Source organism: Symphalangus syndactylus, chromosome 1, assembly GCF_028878055.3.
Source record: "Symphalangus syndactylus isolate Jambi chromosome 1, NHGRI_mSymSyn1-v2.1_pri, whole genome shotgun sequence".
Classification (NCBI taxonomy): domain Eukaryota; kingdom Metazoa; phylum Chordata; class Mammalia; order Primates; family Hylobatidae; genus Symphalangus; species Symphalangus syndactylus.
In genome coordinates, this window is record NC_072423.2 from 69,177,956 (window position 1) to 69,198,390 (window position 20,435).

Consider the following 20,435-nt stretch of genomic DNA (forward strand, 5'->3'; position numbering starts at 1 on the left):
TCACCGTGGTCTCGATCTCCTGACCTCGTGATCCGCCCGCCTCGGCCTCCCAAAGTGCTGGGATTACAAGCGTGAGCCACCGCGCCCAGCCGAAACTTATTTTTTTTTTTAATTATTTAGTCTATCGAACCAAAACCTAGACTACAGTTAAGGGAAAGAGTAAATATTTTAGAACCAGGTGTGACTTTTCAGCAATTGCTTTTCTAACACTATTGAGAAAATACACACAGTTATGAACTGCATTTAGAGCTGTGCTGCTGGGATGACTACCACCCCATCAGCATCATGTGTGCTTACCAGAAATTCGAATTATCCTTCACCCCTTACTCACTGAATCCTAATACCCGGTTTTGAGGCTCAAAAATGTTTTTAAAAGCCCTGTTATGCGTGCTACTGTTTAAGAACTGCTATAGAGTGCTGAACACGAGGTCTCTCTCTTCTAGGAATTTCTGATCAAAGATTTCTAGAATATAAACTCCCTAAGAGGCTTTGAATTCATGTCTCAGCATCCGGCACATGTTGAGGCAGTAAGAAGAGTTCAATAAAGATTTGCTATTAGATTGCCGATCCTCCACCATCCTGAAGTAATGCTATTTTAGTAATGCTAGATGAAGTAATGCTAGATTACCTCAAGTTGAGGGAAAATATCCTGAAGAACACAGCCACAAACACGATCTAGAACAAAACCTGAAAAACGTAGCTTTGTGTTTTTATTTGTGTGTGCATGTATGTGTGTGCGTTGCCATTTTCTTGATAAAGGAAAGCAAGTAGTTCGAATAAAACTTTCTTGTGGCTAAAAGCGGAATGAAACAGCCGTAGGCTGTGGCCATAGCCTGATACGGCCGTAAACCTTATGAGGGTAAGCAGAGAGGAGTAGGTTAAAGAATTTAACTCGGGCTGGAATGTGGTTTGATAAGAGAAAGGGATTCTGGAACGGAGAAGAATCCGCCCAGGCGCCGCCCTCACCTCAACATTACATGAGACGAACCCTAAAACCTGTCTTGTCTGAAATTCAAATTTAGAAGAACTGTACTTTTACTTGCTAAATCTGGCAACTCAGGGTTCGGCGCCAGGGTACCCCAAGTCCTAGGCGGATCGTGCCCCGCCTGGGTCAAAGGGTACCCCAAGTCTTCGGCCGATCGCGGCCCGCTGGGGTCAAATTCGAGCTGCCTGCCCAGCCGCGCCCAGCGGGCCCAGGAATGCGGAAGGGCCGCGGAGCTACCAAAGGAGTGGGGGACGAGGGCCGGGCTGCGGGCGACCGCTGCAGCGCAGGCCACGATATCGCAGCGGATCGGAGCAGGCCGGAGAGGCAATTAAGACCCCGGCCGTGTGCGTCCGGCCTTAGCAGCCCCGCCGCTCGGCGGACACGCAGACCCCGCCGGCCCGGGCGCGAACACTCAGCGCACCCCCGTTCCACTTGGTCCCGCCGCGCCTTCCGGTGCGCCTTCCGCTCCGCCCCTTCAGGCAGGAAGTGTCGGCGCCGCCACTGTCCGGCCACAGCCTAACGCTCTTCGCTGTCGCTTGTCGTCTCGCGCAGGGCGGCCCCGGTTCTGGTGTTTGGCGCCGGGTGAGTGGCGCTCGACTCCGCTCGCGAGACCCCTCGGGCCGCCTCCGTACCCCCGCGCCCCGTCCCGTCGCGCGCCTGCGGCCGAACCCCGCCCCAGCGCGGCCAGGCGGCGGCGGGACCTGTCAGACTGGCTGAGAAGGGCGCGCGGGGCCGGAGGTGGAGGGAGGAGGGTTGGCGGCGGGAGGAGGGTTGGCGGCGAGGCCCTGGCCCGGACGTCCAGGGGCCGGGAGGCTGCAGGCGATGGAGCCGGTCTGGGGAGACACCTTGCTGGAGAGGTGGCCGGGTCCCGGCCGTGCGTGGGCTGGCCCTGCGCCACCTGGGTGACCTCACACACCTGGGCCCTGGACGGCCCGGCGGCCCCGCGGCCAACGCCTGCCTTCCCGGCGCCGCGGTGGGTCCTGGCGGTGGATTAGGGCCGACCCGGGCGTGTTCGTGTGGAGCACCTGCCCTGTGCCCAACACTGTCCTAGATGCTTTGGAGGGTGGAGGAGCCTCCTAGTGTACGGTCTTGCCTAAGGTGAAGCCTCCAAGGAAGCCATTAGCATGCCGGTACCCGAGTGTGTGGTTGATACAGGCTCAAATGTAATGATTTACATAGAGTTGTAATTTGCTCAGTGTGTCTTGCATCTTGTAAAGGTTTAGTTTATTCGTGTTGATTGAAGAAAGGACAATTAACAGAAATAGGGAAAGGTTACTTGGAAAAGAATCGTGACCTCACTGAAGACCTTGGATTCAGCCCTAGGAGGGAGAACTTAGCGTTTCCAGCTAGATGTGTGGGAGGTGGTAACAAGAGCAAAACTCAAAAGCTGGGAATTGTGTCCTGTGAAAAGCAGACCGTGGGGAGACCGGCGGGTATGGAACAGAACTGTAATGACTAATAGTCGGAAATAAGGGTAGATAGGTAAGTAGGACCTTCTTATTGGATGTCTTGAAAACTTAGGAGAAAGAAAAGATTATGTAAGAAGCCATAGAGAGTAATTTTGGAGTCTTCACTAACGGAGTAATAAGAAAGGAATGTTTAGAGGATTCGTTTGGCCGCTTTAGTTAAAGGTAGATTTGGAATGGTCTTTTGGTAAGAGAAAAATCAAAGCATTTAGAATTCAGTAGGACCTGATAGATTACCTTGTGAAGCCTTTGCGTTTTATAACTGAGGAAAATGAAACCCAGAGAGGTGAGGTAATTTGTCCAAGGTGGTGGACCCTCCTGGACTTCGTAACTAAGAGCACAGCTTTTGTCTTGTTTAGGCTCTGCTGAGTGAAACAACTTTTATGATGGCTGACTCGATGTTCATTTATGCTTTGATGAGACTAAGCTTGGACAAGATGAACTGCAGCTTCTGAAGGACAGATCCCCAGACGAGAGTTGCTAAGCTTAGGAAAGAACAGGATTTAGAGCCCCAACATGGGACTAGTTTTCCTTTACTCCCAAGATTCAAAGACTCTAGGTATATCTGGGGATGAGTTTATCATACCCTTTTTGCCAGCATCTTTGTGATCTTCCTTCCTCATTCCACACATTAGCTTTGGGGTGTCATTGCTTGTTACTCCCAGCTATCCACATTTTCATGGTAGAGAATTTCAGCTGCCTGTATGCAGGATGTTACTGGCTAGTGGTTCAAGCTCTGGAGCTAGATTTCCTGAGTACAGATCCTGACTCTGAGCTCTGTCGTTTTCTAGCTGTGTGGCAAGTTGTTTATTCTCTTTACCCTGATTTTCATATCTGAGAGAAGAGGATGATAACAATACCTATATGATGAGTTGTCTTGAGGATTAAATGTGTTGACACATACAAAATGCTTAAATCAGTGCCTGGCACATCTTTAGCACCCAGTTATTGTCCCTGGTTAGTACTGCTTCTTCCAGGTATGGAGCAGTGGGTAGCTACTAAGTTTCCTTAGGGATCTCTTGGGGAAGAGACTGGAACCATAGGTAGACCATAGAGAAAAGCCTCATGTTGGAATTCAGATCCGGGACCTACCATGTAATGAACATGTATGTGTAATTCTGTTTGTGACAGGAAGGAACTATATATATATATATATATATATATATATATATATATACACACACACACACACACTATATACAACTATATATACTATACGTATATCTATACATATATATATATGTATTTGCTTAATTAGGATTATTTGAGCACCTGCCGTGTGCAAGGCACACTGCTAAGTTCTGCATTCCAAGGTGGAAAGGCAAAAGGCAATAAAAAGAATGAATATTGTCGGGCACGGTGGCTCATACCTGTAATCCCAGTGCTTTGGGAAGCCAAGGTGGGGGGATAATTTGAAGCCAGGGGTTCAAGACCAACCTGGGCAACATAGCGAGACCCTGTCTCTACCGCTCCTTGCAAAGTAGCTGTGTATGGTGGCTCATGCCTGTAGTCCCAGCTGCTCGAGGCTGAGTCAGGAGGATCACTTGAGTCCAGGAGTTCAAGGCTACAGTGAACTATGATTGTGCCATAAACCCAATAAGAGAGGTAAATTTCAAAAACATTGTATTGAGTGAAAGAAGACAGGCATATATATGAATATATACTGTACAATTCCATTTATAAGAAGTTCAAAAACAAAACTAATCTATGGTGATAGAAATCTGAACAGTGGTTGCCTGTGGGAGATGGTGATTAACTTGGAGAGAATTTTCTGGAACAGTGTTAACATTCGTAACTTAATGGGGGTGATGGTTACATGCGTATACACATTATAAAAACTTATTAAGGTTTATAGATTTGACTATATAAATTTCACTGCAGTAAAACAAAATGATATAGGAGCTCAGAGAATAGAAAGTTTGCAGCCAACTGGAATGATCATAAAACCTATAATAGAGAAAGAAATGTCAGTGTTATAATGTGTATGTGGTAAGTGTTAAAATACATATAGAGTACTAGGGGAAATGCTTCCGTGGTGTTAAAAAAAAGTTGAAAAAATTGAGTTTGGCTCCCAAAAAAAAAATACTTCTAATAATTTATGGAACTGTTTTTTTTGCCTAAATATGCAGCACAAAACAATTATATGTCATTAGGTATATGAGGTTAATTTTGTGAAGTATTTTAACTTGATATATACTAAATTCTGTTTACGACTGCTGTTTTCAGACTGTTGCTTATATATCCAGTCATTTGAGTCTTCCAGTTAGAACATTCATCTTGACTACAGTAATAACCATAAGAATCCATGAGAAATTTCTAAAGATTCTGATAGACCTTGGTGAAGATGAGGTGAAGTAAAAATGACCTTAGGTTTTAGCCCAAGAACTACTCTCTGCTTTTCTGTGTGAGTTCATCTACTCTGAGGGCTTTACCTTGTGCCTCTGCTCACAAATCAGCACTGCTAACAAGACCCCCTCAGAGTCCTGTCCTCTACTAGCATTCTCCTGTGGCCCAGCTTAAATTTGAGTTGTTTATCATCCTTTGCTGACAAAACCAGCTCCTCCCTCCCCTCCCCAATTACCTCATTTTTCAGTGGTACCTTTATACTACCAAGTTTTCAGTCAGCACTTAGGAAAAAGGCCAGAGCTTTGAGACTCCAATTAGAAAGCAGGAATAACTAGCAAATCAGGAAGTGATTTGCTGGTCAGAGCCAGAGGAATTCAGCCAAAAGAATAGGATGGTGGTGGTGGGAATGTTGAGGAAGGGTGACTCGTGCAGTAAAAAGAAGAACCTACAGAACTTGGATGGAAACTGAGTAGAAGGACTTAAACTTTTCTGTTCAGAAATGGAAAATTCCCTGTGATATGCAAATTTGACTGTGGTCCCTTGGAACTTGGACTGTGGCTGTAATTCTGAAATAAAGGCATTGCCCTATTTTAACATTAAAGAGGTCAAGGAGACAGTGGCTTTATTACTTTTCTATTGGTGTATAATAGATTACTCCAAAACCTAGCACCTCAGAAACAATGAACAATTTTTGAGGGTCAGAGCCAGAGCAGCTTAGGTGGGTGGTTCTGGCACAACAGGGTCTGTCATGAGGTCACATGCGGAAGCTGCAGTCATCTGAAGGAAGATCAGCCTCCAAGATGGCTGACGCATAGCCGACAAGTTGGTGCTGGCTGTTGGCAAGAATCCTCAGTTCCCTGCCACATGGATCTCTCCACAGGGCTGTGTGAGTGTCTTTATGACCTGGCTCCCGCAGATTGAGTGATCCAAGACAGACCAGGGCAAAAGCTGCAAGGTTTGTTATGACAAAGCCAAACACCCTCATTTCACAATACCTTATTGTCACAATATCTTATTGGTTACACAGGTCAACACTTTTCATTGTTGGAGGGGACTGCACAAGGGCGTGAGAATTTTTGAGGGCTTTCTTGGAACCTGGCTACCACCATGACCAGAGGAGCAAATTAAAGTGTTCTGAGGGGCCAGACAGATAACAAACTAATAGCAGCTGGGATAAGGAGATGTAGGGAGTAGAGGGGATTGCTTGTTGAACACTTATGACCTACAGGAATTTCCGGGATGCTGGTCAAGTGATTCTTTATTGTACAGTTGTTTAAAATATCTGAAATTTAGGTTATGTAAAATGTTCAGTTTTTTTAAACGTTGGCAAACTAATTCAATTTTTAAAAGAGGCATTTTAAAGGTCATCCCTAGGGATTACTAAATGAACCTCTGTGCAGACTGCATGTAGTTTGGTAGCTGCCAGGTTATGACTTCTGATCTACTTAACACTTATTTAATGGATGAGGAAAATGAGGCCTGGGAAAGCCGAAATGACCAGCAGTCATGCAACTTGTGAGTGGTAGAACTGGAATTAGAATCTATGTCTCCGGCATCTCCATTAAACCACAATGACAACATTGAAAAACTAAGGGGAACTAGATGTATAAACAGCCAATGTGATCTAAGTGGTTAACTTAATAATCTAAGTGGTTCTCAACCTTCAATGTGCATTGAAATCACCTGGTGCGTTTTTGAAAATACAGATGCTTGGGCTCCACCCCCAGACATTCCATTACCTTGAGGCCACAGGCATCACTTTTTTGAAACTTCTGAGGTGATTCTAATGTGCAGCCGCGATTGAAACCAGAGGATTTCACTGTTTTAAGAGCCGTATTTACTTGCTCTAGCTGACTTAAGATACTTAAAGGAAGAAGCTTCAAAGCAATGTTAAGGAAATCATAGGTAACTGACAGAATGTGCTCTGTGAGCATCTTCCCCAAGCTTCGATAAAGCCATATATGCTGAAGTACATAGACAGTATCTGCTTATTAATGATGATGGTGTCCATGTTTGTTTGCATATCAGTACTGCAGGTGACTTTACAAACATTTTTATTATCAACTAAGTATGTTGATACCACAGCCACCTATAATACATAATACAGTAATCCTATATGATGGTTCTTTCCACGGTCCATGGTTTTGCTTCCTCGGTTTCAGTTACCTGTGGTCAACTGAGATCTGAAAATAAGTGAGTACAGTACAGTGAGATGTTTTCAGAGAGATCCACATAATTTTTATTATAGTATAATTGTTCTATTTTATTGTTATTGTTAATCTCTTACTGTGCTTAATTTATAAGTTAAACTTTATCATAGGTATGTATGTATAAGAAAAAACAGTGTATATAGTCATTCATCTGTATCTGCAGAGGGGTGGTTCTAGGACCCTCCTGCAGATACCAGAATCTGCAGATGCTCAAGTCTCCCATATAAAATGGCATAGTATTTGCATATAACCTACACATATCCTCCTGAATACTTTAAATCATCTCTAGATTGCTTATAATACCTAATATAATGCAAATACTATATAAATAGTTGTTATACTGTATTTTTATTGTTGTATTTTTTGTTTGTATTTTTCCAAATAAACGAACAATTGATTCTCGGTTGAATCTGTGAGTGCGGAACCTGTGGCTATGTAGGGCTAACTGTATGGGTTAGGTACTATCCCTGGTTTCAGGCATCCACTGGGGTCTTGGAATGTATCCCCCTCAGATAAGGAGGGACTGCTGTATCAATTCCTACATGCCTGCCTTTGATGTAACCTCTGAGTACTACTTATATCCTTTAGTTCACTTTATATTAGAAATTTATAGCAATATCAGAGTAACAGTGTTGCAGAGGAAGGAAGAAGTGTTTTTACTGCTATTGAGGGTTATTACATTCATTTTGTGCTGTGTTCTGTATGGCTATTTTCTGTCTGTAAGGGTTGGATTAGTTTTTTGTGTTTTTGTTTGCTGTTGTTTTTGAATGCTTCTTGGTTAAACATTAATAAATTGGACAGTCCTAGATCAAAGTTTCAAAGGAAAGCCATGACTGACAGTTGCCACCTGACTAAACCCAACCAGGGCTACTACAATGCACAATTCCAGGGAGTGCCATTCACATTTCATTTGCTCACTGCAACTCTATTCTGTACCTTGGTTTTTCTGGTGTAGATTGACTTGATTTCAAAACTCAGTTTGTCTAGGATTTGAATTTAGAGGAATGTAGGTGCTCAGAAATCAGTGTTGAATTATATTGGTGGCATTGCAAGTTTTAAAAAATTTTGTGCTAAACTCAAAATAATTAGAAGAGTATTAGTAGGAAGTAGAAAATATACAGGGAGAAACAACCTGTAACAAGTGGGATTTGAATCCTAGCTCTGCCACTAGGTGACCTTGGGCAAGATTATTTAATATCTTTGGCCTTCAGTTTCTTCATTTAGCAGGTGGGCATGTTTCATTTAATGTACATAATGTTTCTAGCACATGAGTCACTTAATAAATGGTAGTAGCTGTAAGTTGAGTAGATCTTTAATTCTCTCTCTGTTCCTAAGGCAGAGAAGTAGATCAGGGCAATTGGGGCTGGAAAAATAGCAAGAACAAAGATATACAAGATAAGATATGGCATGGTACCTTGGGGACATTTGCAGTTTGGTGTTGCTAAAGGAAAAGTACAAAGCAGGGAATGGCTAGAGAGGAGGCTGGAAAGGTCATTCTAGAGTAGGGAAAGGAAGACTCATGCGCCATGTTTAGGAACTTGGTACTTTATTCTTTAGGAAGTGGAGAGCCAAAGAAGATTTTAAAAAGTGGAATGATGAGGTCATATGCATGTTTTAGACAGCCCTGGCTAGAAAACTAAGGGTAGTTTTGAGAGAGCCGAGAGGCAAAGGGATAGTGAAGAGGCCATAGAAATATTTTACACAAGAGGCCGGGCGCGGTGGCTCACGCTTGTAATCCCAGCACTTTGGGAGGCCGAGGCAGGCGGATCATGAGGTCAGGAGATCGAGACCATGGTGAAACCCCGTCTCTACTAAAAATACAAAAAATTAGCTGGGCATGGTGGTGGGCGCCTGTAGTCCCAGCTACTCGGAGAGGCTGAGGCAGGAGAATGGCGTGAACCCGGGAGGCGGAGCTTGCAGTGAGCAGAGATCACGCCACTGCACTCCAGCCTGGGTGACAGAGCAAGACTGTCTCAAAAAAAAAAAAAAAATATTTTACACAAGAGATAATGAGGATCCGGTTTAGGGTGGTGACAGAGGAATGAGGAAGATGAGCAACTCTGAGAAATATTTCTCAGAGGCAGGGCTTGGTTCATCAGGGAGAGGGATTGGGGAGGCTGACTGCTAGGTTTCTGGCTACTGGGTAGATGATTGGAAACAAAGATGGTAAAGTTCAGGAGGGGAGAGATATTTGAGTTTTCAGCATGTTGATTATGAGTGTCTGTGGCATATCCAGAAGGGTGCCTTTCACAGGCATTTGGATGTTTGAGTCCGAGGCTCCAAGGAAAGGTCAGGCCTGGAGGTTCGGATTTGGGAGGTGCAGGCGTTGTCATAACAGTGAAAGTTGATGAGATCATCCAAGGAATGAAGACTGAAAAGAACTTTAAACCATGTGCTGCTAGAATACTGGGAAACATGAATATTTAAGCGGAGATAAACATCTAAGAGGAAAATGGAGGAGGAAGTCTTAGAAATAGGAGAACTGAGCTAGAGTAAGTCAGATACACCTTTTTACATAATCAGTCTTTCCAATATAATGCTTAGCAGTCTTCCTCATTAGAGCGTAAGTTCTTCAAGGTTGGGACCCTTTCCACCTGGGAAAGTTTATTTCTACTGTTATGGAGCACCAGGCTAACAGTGGCTGTGTCTCCAAAGAAAAGAGGGATAATAGTGTGATGCAGTAGACTGATCCAAGAAGATTTAGACCAGATTTGGCAATTAAAGCAGTTGCAGTAGAGAACAGAAAGCCAGATTGTGGTGGGTTGAAAAGTGAGTGGGAAGTGAGAAGGTGGAGGAAGCCAAGATACTTATTTCAGAAGGGAAAGAGAGAGGGTGGTAATTTCTTTGGGGGCCAGAGTTCCCTTCAGATTGATTATTTTGATGCAACTTTGCCTCACTTTTCAGCTGATATTGTATGTATAGTTTTTATAGGTACCATATACATATACAAATGTACCACTGTTTTTAAATGAAGTCTGAAAAAAATTTAAAATATAGTATTACTACATTGAGCCTATATCTGCTCTAACATATTTTGATTGGGACCAGTTAGTGAATTGTTTTTTGTTCTCTTCCATCAACTTGCCTTCTGTTTCCTTCTCTTGGGCGTCACCATCAGATGGTGATGGCTCTTCTAGTTATCAGGCTAACTAACTCCCTATTCTTTCTCACAGGCATTTCCCCTAATAAAATCCTTGGGTGTTTCATTCTCTCTTGGTATCAGCTTCTTAGAGAACTCGGATTAAACTTCAAAAATGTTTAAATATAGTATATTTTTGGGTTAACTGTAGAAGTAGCATGATACGATTGACTGATTTTGATTTGATTTGATTTTCTGAGACAGTGTCTTGTTTTGTCACCCAGGCTGAGGTTAGGGGCACCATTACGGTTCACTAGCCTCGACCTCCCAGGCTCAAATGATCCTTCCACCCCAGCCTCCCAAATAGTAGCTGGGACCACAGGCATGCGCCACCACACCTGGCTAATTTTTTAATTTTTTTGTAGCGACAGAGTCTCAGTTTGTTGCCCAGTCCTATCTCAAACTCCTGGGCTCAAGCAGTCTTCTGGCCTCACCCTCCCAAAGTGTTGAGATTACAGGTGTGAGCCACTGCACCCAGCCTGATTAGTTTTTAAAAATAAATATTTAACTCTTTGGGAACTTTTTCTAAATAACTCGATTACAAAAATTACTTGCTGATACTGAGAGAGAACTAATAATTTTTGCCTTCAGACATACTTGACTAATCTTGAAGAAATTGAGTCAAAATTTTTAGCATGAGAATGAATCTTAATCTAAGTTTTGGTATGTGAAGAAGAATGAAAACATAATCAAATGCCTTGTTAGTAGACTACATTCTGTCTCTGATTTAACCTTCGATATAACTAAGGTCAAATAACAAACTAAGTTACAGGGAAGAGAAGAAAATGAACATTTATTTAGGACTTGTATATGGGGAGGGTAAGGAGTTGGAATGTTAGAGTAAAGACTGTAAGGCTGGTGTACTTCAAAACTACACCACTAAGCCAGGCTTCAAAACACCCTGTGGGATGTTCTTTAGCTTGAAGAAATAGAAGTAGACAATAAATTTATATAAAAAAATCCCAATATCAGAAGTCCTGGAGACTCAGGTCCAAAATCCCCCTGCTCAGTCATTGACCTCTCTAGTCATTTGTTTTCACATTGCGGGAAGTTATGGAAACAGTCTGCAAGACCATCATTTCTGACAGCAGTTTCCAGTTTGGATGTCCTAAGACCACCCTTGAGTTTGATTATTTGCTAAGACTCACAGAACTCACTTAAAGCTGTTAGGCTCACAGATACGTAGGTTTTCAGAGGTTATATGTAGCTAGTAACGGTGGAGCTGAGATTTGAACTCAGGACTTCCTAACTCTAGAGCTGATGGTATTTTTGTGTTTTATTTATTATTTAAAACTGCAAGTAAAAAATGAAATGACAAGTGTCTTTTCTGCTTGACATTAAATTATTGGTGGCTTTCAGTAGAGTGTTGGAGGCTACTACCAAAGCCATATTACAGAGAATCGAAGAATGATTGGGAAGAAGAGAAAAGGGGCTGGGCACGGTGGCTCATGTCTGTAATCCCAGCAGTTTGGGAGGATCTCAAGCCTCAGAGTTCAAGATCAGACTGGGCAATATAGTGAGAAACCCCCCATCTCTAAAATAAAAAACAGAAGGAAAAATTAAGACAGTTCAGCATTAGACTGGTATTCTGAAAGTCTTGTCAAGGGAAAAGGGAAATGCAGGGATAGCTAGAAAGATGAAAGGGTAGGTTTGATATTTATAAAGATGAGACCTTTTTTGAACATGACTAATCTTTTTACATATGTTATCTCAATTAGTTCTTTGCATTGAAGTAGATATCTGTTTTACTGATGAAAAATTGAGGCTCAGAGAGGTTATGTTATACTGGTAGTGAAATGGGAATAAGAGTACCTACCATAGACAACTGTTGTGAGGATTAAAAGGGGACAGTATTTGTCAGAGTAAGAGATCAACTTTGGGGACTTTCTCTTTGAGGAAGCCCTATGCCTTCATAACTGCTTGGCCAGAGTAAGTACTCCATAGATGCTAGCTATTGTTAGATATTTTAAATTCTCACTTCATAAAAATTGATCCCCTGAAGTTTAGGAGAAGGTACATCAATAATTTCTATTGTGTTTCTTTCTTTTTTAGAGACGGGAGTCTCACTATGTTGCCCAGGCAAGTCTTGAACTCCTAGTCTCAAGTGATCCTCCCACCTTGGCCTCCCAAAGTGTTCGGATTATAGGCATGAGCCACTGGTGTCTGGCAAATTCTGTTCCTTAATGTTTCAAGACTGCTTTTTTTCCACTCAGTCATTTAATTGTCACGTTGAAAATAAAGTTTAGGTGCGTACTTATTCCTACCCGATTGAAGTAATAATTCCTTATTGATATTTTAGGTGTTATGTATTCTGTTTTTGCTTTGTTTTATACACTTTTTTGTTTTATGTTTTTGTTTTTTTTTTAATCCAGAATTAAACAACCACCATGTCGAGCAAAAAGGCAAAGACCAAGACCACCAAGAAGCGCCCTCAGCGTGCAACATCCAATGTGTTTGCCATGTTTGACCAGTCACAGATTCAGGAGTTCAAAGAGGCCTTCAACATGATTGATCAGAACAGAGATGGCTTCATCGACAAGGAAGATTTGCATGATATGCTTGCTTCTCTAGGTAGACTTTATATTCTTTATTTGTATTTTCCCTAAAATAATAATTTGTCTCTTTATGAATCATTTTTTTGTGTGATGTACAAATATTTCTCTCCTTGTCTCAAAAGGCCTCTGGAGAGATTTCTAGGTCTGGGAGGTGCTATTTTGGGACTTGGCCAGTCATATGGGGATAAGCCTACAAGGTTGGGGACCTGGCAGATGCTGTGCCCAGGTAGGCTAACGTTCCTGTTAGCTAAATTTTTTAGGTCTCTAGATGGAAAGCCAGGGCACGGCTAGGCAGCAAAATACCAGAGTTTCAAACAAGTGTAGCTAAATAATATTCTTAATAAAGGTTGAATACAGGTTATAAACAAGGAGTGACAGTAAGTGATGATGGTTATCTCTGGGAAGGAGGAGCAGTGCGACTGGAAAAGGGAACAGAGGGAAGAAGACTTTCACAGTATTTTGTATGATTTTTTAAATAACTAAATAAAATGTAAAGATACAGGATTTAAAGCACACATAAGCAGTCATTTGTATGTTGGTATATGGGTGTTAATATTCCTTGTATGATTTCGTTATTGTTTCTTTTGACCTTAAAAAGAAAGACAAGAGGGAGCATCCTACATGTTCTGCCCAGAGTCAGCAGTTATTTTACAGTTGGGAGTCAAAGAACTGCAGGCAAAGGAGACCTTGATAGGCCAAAGCGGAGGGGGTGAGACAGGCTGGGAGTGGGTCAGGGATGGCCTACAGTGAGACTTTGCACTCTGTCCTCCTGCTTGGCTGACTGGCCAAAAAGGCAAAGGAAGAGGTGGGGTTTTTTTTTTCTCTTAATGCCTACAAAATGATTAGCTAGCTTTTATTCTTCTAACTTTTGATTTTGATTATTTCTCCTAACACATTGAAAGTAAAGTTTAGGTGTGTGCTTATTGCTATCCAACATATGATTTTGAAAAATTTTAAGCCTACAAAAAGTGGAAAGAACATTATAGTGAACACCTATACATCTTTAGCTATATTCACTGATTGTTAACATTTTGTAACTTTTCTTTATCCAGGGTGAGAGTAGAATCAAATATTTTTATCTGATTTGTTGACTTGCAATTAGATTATAACCTAGTGTTTCTCACATTCAGAATGTCTGAGTATGTTCTTGGGCAAATCAGTACTGAAGAAGGCCTCTGAGGAAAATTGAGGAACGTAGCCGTCTTCCAAAGATTGAACTCTCAAGTCTATACTCTGCTTATAATAGATGCTCAATAGATATTTGTTGAATGAACAAGTCATGGTAGTCAGAGGTTGTCTTTGAGACCTTCTGTTTTGCAGAAACCCATCCTTTTAAAGATATGTGTTAAAAGAACAATTTCAGCCTAATTAAATTTAATGGAGTTTAATTGAGCAATGAACAATTTGCAAATCAGGTAACCCCCAGAATCACAGCAGATTCACAGAGACTCCAGTGCAGCCACGTGGTAGAAGAAGATTTATAGGCAAAAAAAGGGAAATGACTTACAGAAATTGGAAGTGAGGTATGGAATGGCTGGATTGATTACAGCTCGGCATATGCCTTATTTGAACATGGTTTGAACACTCAGCAGTGTATGAATGGTTGAAGTATGGCTGCTGGGATTGGCCAAGGCTTAGCAGTTGTTACAGGCTCACACTCCTAAGTTAGGTTTTCAATCATCTGACTATTAAGCTAGGATATAGTTCATCCACAAGGACTCAACTATAGAAGTACAGAGTCTTTCTCAGGCCATATTTAGTTTGCTTTAACATATGTATTTACCTTTTAGGGGAACCTTCGTACATTATTGGTGGGAATGTAAATAAGTACAGCCACTGTGGAGGACAGTATGGAGGTTCCTCAAAGAACTAAAAATAGGAGCTCTCCCATATGATACAGCAATCCCACTGCTAGGTATATACCCCAAAAAAAGGAAATCAGTAGTATCATTGAGGAGGTAACTGCACTGCCATGTTTATTCCAGCACTATTCACAGCAGCCATGATTTGAAAAACCCATAAGTGTCCGTCACCAGATGAACGGATTTGAAAAATGTGGTACTTATGTACAATGGAATACTATTCGGCCATAAAAAATGAGATCCTGTCATTGCAACAACATGGATGGAATGGAAGACATTATGTTAAGTGAAATAAGCCAGGCACAGAAAGACAAACTTCACATGTTCTCACACATTTGTGGGAGCTAAAAGTTAAAATAATTGAACTCATGGAGATGGAAAGTAGAAGGATGGTTATCAGAGACTGGGAAGGGCAGGGAGAAGAGTGGGAATGGTTAATAGATACAAAAGTATAGATGGGATGAGTAAGATCTAGTATTGGATAGAACAACAAGGTGACTGCAGTCAGCAGTAATTTGTTGTACGTTTTAAAATAACTCAGTATAGTTGGAATGTTGGTAACACAAAGAAATGATAAATGCTTGAAGGGATGGCTATGCCATTTACCTTGATGTGATTATTATGCAATATATGCCTGTATCACAGTATCTCATGTACCCCATAAATATATATACCTCCTGTGTACCCATAACAATTTAAATAAATATGAATTTTTAAAAGATACATATTTACCTTTCAAATCAACAGATTACATTGGATGTCTTGAGCGGGTCCGTAAGTGCTTAGCCTAAACCGATTCATTTTAAATCCCTGTAACTTTTTGTACCCCAGAGTTCTCTTCACGCCTTTTGGTTACAGTTTTTCTTCCCCCCAAAAAATGCTGCAAGTGAGTTGGGTTAAGTCTGGAGGTAGGAAAGTAGATCTTTTTAGCTACTTTAACTTATTCAGTGAATCTTGAGTTTAATTTTGGGCTAATTTTGATATTGGAACATTGAGTAAGTGTAATCAGGTAGGACTGCAATGCAGTGAAATAGATGCCAACATGATGTTTAAATTTCACCCAAATTCCCAGAATTAAAACTTACATATGAACTATAATTGTAGCTTTGATTGTCATTCTAGCTTTGACTTAGTTGGGTATAATTTTGAGATGGTTCCTTAGATATGAATATCTGACTAATAGATGTTCTTTTCATGTAAAATCATATAAACTTAAGTGCTGGAAGATACCTTTGAGATACCAACTTTAACCAGTCAATGTTAGACTTTTTTAAAAAAGAAGTAAATTCTATATAAGGCAGCACTGAATGAAGGATCTGGAATACTGGGTTTGAATGCCAGTTCTGTCACTTCCTCCTATATCACACAACCAGTGGTAGAACCAGGATTCAAACCCAGTATTCCAGATCCTTGGTACAGTGCTGCTTTCCCCACACCATGGGGCCTCAAAAACGCCCCCATCATGTCTGGCCATTCCAGGGAGATTTCTTCCAGCTCCTAGGGAAAGGTTGGGGGAGTTCCCTCACCACTGCACTAAAAGAAGTGTTCACACTTGGAATGGAGGTTAAGATTTCCCATTACAAACGATACCAAACAAGACCACAGTTCAATGACATGTGTAAACAGTGTTTGAAGATATCTAACATTGTTCAAAATAAGCACCTAATTCAAAACCATGCTAACAGTTTAGACTTAAATGGCCAACTTACAAATACAGCTTTGAAGCATACCAACTCATGGGCATCTGTACCACAACTGGAAGTGTGAATATTGAGATTTTTTTGTATGACTGGTATTGAACTGACTCCCCTGATGGACCGTTGATGTTATCAACATTCAGGATGTAGGCCGGGCACGGTGATGCACGCCTGCAATCCCATCACTTTGGGAGGCCAAGGCAGGTGGATCACTTGAGCTCAGGAGTTCAAGACCAGCCTGGGCAACATAGTGAAACCCAGTCTTTACAAAAAACAAAAAATTAGCAGGGTATGGTGGCACATGCCTGTAGTCCAAAAAAAAAAAAAAAAGTTAAGATGTAATAATGTGGCACTGCCTGGCTTCAGGTTTTTGTTTTGTTTTTAATGAAAAATAAGAGAAAGTTCACATAAACGAATAAATAACCTTCAGTATAAGCCTGGAATACATTTTTATAATGATGTATCAAATATTTTTGAAGTTGTCAAAAATAATCTTTTAAAAATGTTCTTAAAGTTAATTGAAAAATTAGTTTCAAATGATGTAAATTTTTAAAATATGTTGGAGAGCATAATAGTGAAATAACTATTGAAATTAAATGTTTTTGTCTTTAAATGTTAAAATGTGCATTCTTACAGGGAAGAATCCCACTGATGCATACCTTGATGCCATGATGAATGAGGCACCAGGCCCCATCAATTTCACCATGTTCCTCACCATGTTTGGTGAGAAGTTAAATGGCACAGATCCTGAAGATGTCATCAGAAATGCCTTTGCTTGCTTTGATGAAGAAGCAACAGGTGAGTGCTATTTGTTTATGCCCAGCCTCATTCCAGACTATATAAAGTACTTCTCTAAAATAGAAAGGGTTTTATTTTTTTACCTCTAGAAAATATTTGCTTAAGAATAATTTCGTAAGCATATGATCTGTTTCTGAGCTTTTAAATGATTTGATCTAATATTAACACAGAACTCTAAGAATAACTGGAAAACATAATGATATAGTTCATATAGCCGTAGTTCACTAACTTATTTTGTTTATAGATATGGATATTCTGAAATATTTTCTAAGATTAACTAGCTTTAGAAATGAACCATTAAAGTGCCAGGAAGTATTGATGACTGCTTTCTTCTTTCTATTGCCTTCCAGGCACCATTCAGGAAGATTACCTGAGAGAGCTGCTGACAACCATGGGGGATCGGTTTACGGATGAGGAAGTGGATGAGCTGTACAGAGAAGCACCTATTGACAAAAAGGGGAATTTCAATTACATCGAGTTCACGCGCATCCTGAAACATGGAGCCAAAGACAAAGATGACTGAAAGAACTTTAGCTAAAATCTTCCAGTTACATTGTCTTACTCTCTTTTATTTCTCAGACACTTCCCCCACCCTCATAGAACCTATTGCATGCAACTTAGTTTCACAGCTTTGCCTCTTCTTTTTGATGTATTTATTCCAGACCTTTCTGCCACTTAGCACTTGTATAATCAGACTGGAAATGGGGATGAGGGTGTAAATTGTATTGAAAAAGAGATCGCGAATAAAAATCAACAAATGTGAAAGCCCAGAAAAATATATTCGTATTTCTGGTTTTGCTGGATTTTTACATTTTTATATAATAAAAATGTTATTTTGAAATAAAGATTATGCTGACTCAAATGCAATGTAATGGCAAGCTAAACAAATGATTGATAGGTGGGGGTAGTCCTTTTTTCAGGTTTTCAACTTCATATGATTCAGGTTTTATGGGAAAATTGATTTTTCACATATATAGGACAGTGTTCTTCAGAACTTTTAAGTACCCTTTAACATTATTACGCAGTAAAAACTAGTCATGCCATTGTTTCTTTCATGCTTCTAGTCAGATGTTTATTAAATGATAAATATAGAATATATCTGGGAAGACATTAAACATTACATTCATCTAAGATTCTGAGAAGAGGCAAAATTCCGAAGATTAGTTATTGTACATTTACTATATGTGGAGCATTGTGCCTACACAATTTTTATTGAATCTTCCCAACAACCTTGTGGGATTTTTATTAGCCCTGTATTTCAAGTGGGAAGACTTAGCATAGTTGAGTAGTTGATTAGGGTAACTATTAGGACGTGAGAGTTGGAATTCCAACCTAGGGCACCTAACTTCAGAGCACACAGTGCTGGAACTACGATACTGTCTCTATGAAAAGCCCCAAATGCTTAAAAGAGTCAAGACATTTCTGTTCTATTATGATACAATTCTGTGGTCATTATTGAAATTTAAAAGAATCTTGGGGTAATTGATTATTGGAACAGAATTTCAGAAAATTGTATCCCAGGTTAAAATAAACAATACTATTGTGTGTTTGAAGGCAGTTCATGTAATATATAGACTAGAAAAGAGCCAAAAGACAAGGTTGCTCTGAGCTCAGAATCCTCAAGGCCAAGCAATATGAGAATAAAGAGAACAATCTAAAAAAGGAAAAAATCCGTTTTAAAAAATTACCCAATGTTGTTCAACACCGATTTCCCCTCTTAAAATTATTGTGATGGTATTTTGTCTGCTTAACACCAAAGCATTTATATGTTGTTTAATATTGGTGCTTTACAACTTGGGGCAGTAGGCTGGTCTGTATTCACTTGCTAACAATTTACCTGGGCTTCCTTTTATCATTAGAATGAGGGAGCAGCTCATACGAACTGTCGTATTTATTACCTAATCCTCTTAGTCTCTGAGGTATCAGTTCAACTTTTTATTAATAGACCTGAGGTTTAGACTGAAGCTCCTGCCCAAGATCTAACAAATATAAGAATCCACATCAGGCTCTTTTTTCCACTTAGAAGCTTAAAGTCACAAAGTGTCACAAAACCAGGTGGAGAATTGCTGTGTGTTTCACAGGAAACAGAAAAATACGGTGGGATAATCTTGATGATCATTGAACCACTGTCAACCACCTGTTATGTGCCCGACACTGTTGTAAGGGTTGGGGATAACTGGGGGGTGGGACAGACAAGGATGCTGCCCTCGTGGGACTGCATTCTCTGCTGGGAGACAATCCATGTGCAATATCAGATAAGTGCTGTGCAGAGAACTAGGCAGCATGACAGGGTGGTCAGGAAAGGCCTCTGAGCGGGTGGTAAGCTGAGATCTGAATGACAGGAAGAAGGTCCGGGCCCATGTGAGGATCAGGATGAGGCTGTCCACTCCAAGGCATGCGGGGCAGGAGCATCGGGAGAGCACATGGATGATACGGGTCCAAGGAGGGTATTTGGAGCAGAGTCCTAACGTGAACTGTGGGGAAGAAAGGTGATTTATATTTTTAAAATCAGTGTTGGTGCTTGTCTGGAATGGAGGGGCACGAAGAGAAGCAAGAAGGCCAGTATGGAGGCTGTTGCCGTCGTCCAGGCAAGAGCGGGCAGCGTGGACTCAGGCAGCAGGGGAGATGGCTATAAAACGCCTCTCTGGGTCCTGTTTCCTCCTCTCCAGCTCAGCCTTGTTTCCATCTCTGGCATAATCGTAACTGTGCTTATTTTATTGATCTGCTTAAAGCCAGATTTGAAAAATTGAGAGAAAAGTTTTGAAGATTAAAAACAAAAAAAACTTAGTTGTTTCTTGACTGCCTTATGTTTACCTGACACACTGTTCTGTTTCATCTATATTATTTGTGAAGAGCGTTCTGGAATCCAGTAGTGGAAGACACCTGGGCCAAGACTGTTTCTTTTTGGTGTCCAGTGAATATTATTAATAATGACAATGAAAACTTTGTCTACTTAATATCTTTCTCCTTTTGAGAACCACATGGTGACAATCTCTTTAGTTTATGGTCGATCCCGTGGCCACTGCAGTGAGAATGTGTGTGTGTGTGTGTGGTCACAGTGAAAATGTACTGAGTATTCACTATGTACTAAACACGTTACACAACTGCCCTTTGAGGTAGGTTTTTTTTTTTTTTTTGAGACAGTCACTCAGGCTGGAGTACAGTGGCATAGTCTTGGCTCACTGCAACCTCTGCTCCCAGGTTCAATCAAGTGATTCTCATGCCTCGGCCTCCCAAGTAGTTGGAATTACAGGTGTGCACCACCACACCTGGCTGATTTTTGTATTTTTTAGTAGAGACGGCATTTCACTATGTTGGCCAAGCTGGACTCGAACTCCTGGCCTGAAGTGATCCGCCTGCCTCGGCCTCCCAAAGTG

General features: G+C 41.0%; 1 protein-coding gene across 1 annotated transcript; it reads left to right on the forward strand.

Moving 5' to 3' along the window:
* Positions 1-1,208: 1,208 nt before the first annotated feature.
* Positions 1,209-17,903, forward strand: MYL12B (myosin light chain 12B). The gene is made up of 4 exons (XM_055237151.2): positions 1,209-1,567; positions 12,519-12,717; positions 16,897-17,058; positions 17,409-17,903. Exons 2-4 carry the CDS (start codon positions 12,534-12,536, stop codon positions 17,579-17,581), a joined length of 519 nt encoding a protein of 172 aa, XP_055093126.1. The 5' UTR covers positions 1,209-1,567; positions 12,519-12,533; the 3' UTR covers positions 17,582-17,903.
* The last annotated feature ends 2,532 nt before the right edge of the window (positions 17,904-20,435 follow it).

Bases quoted from the DNA above. Each gene is read 5' to 3' on its own strand.
- MYL12B (XM_055237151.2), top strand. From the start codon at position 12,534: ATGTCGAGCAAAAAGGCAAAGACCAAGACCACCAAGAAGCGCCCTCAG. The intron at 12,718-16,896 runs GTAGACTTTATA...GCATTCTTACAG, and splicing joins TGATATGCTTGCTTCTCTAG to GGAAGAATCCCACTGATGCA. The intron at 17,059-17,408 runs GTGAGTGCTATT...ATTGCCTTCCAG, and splicing joins CTTTGATGAAGAAGCAACAG to GCACCATTCAGGAAGATTAC.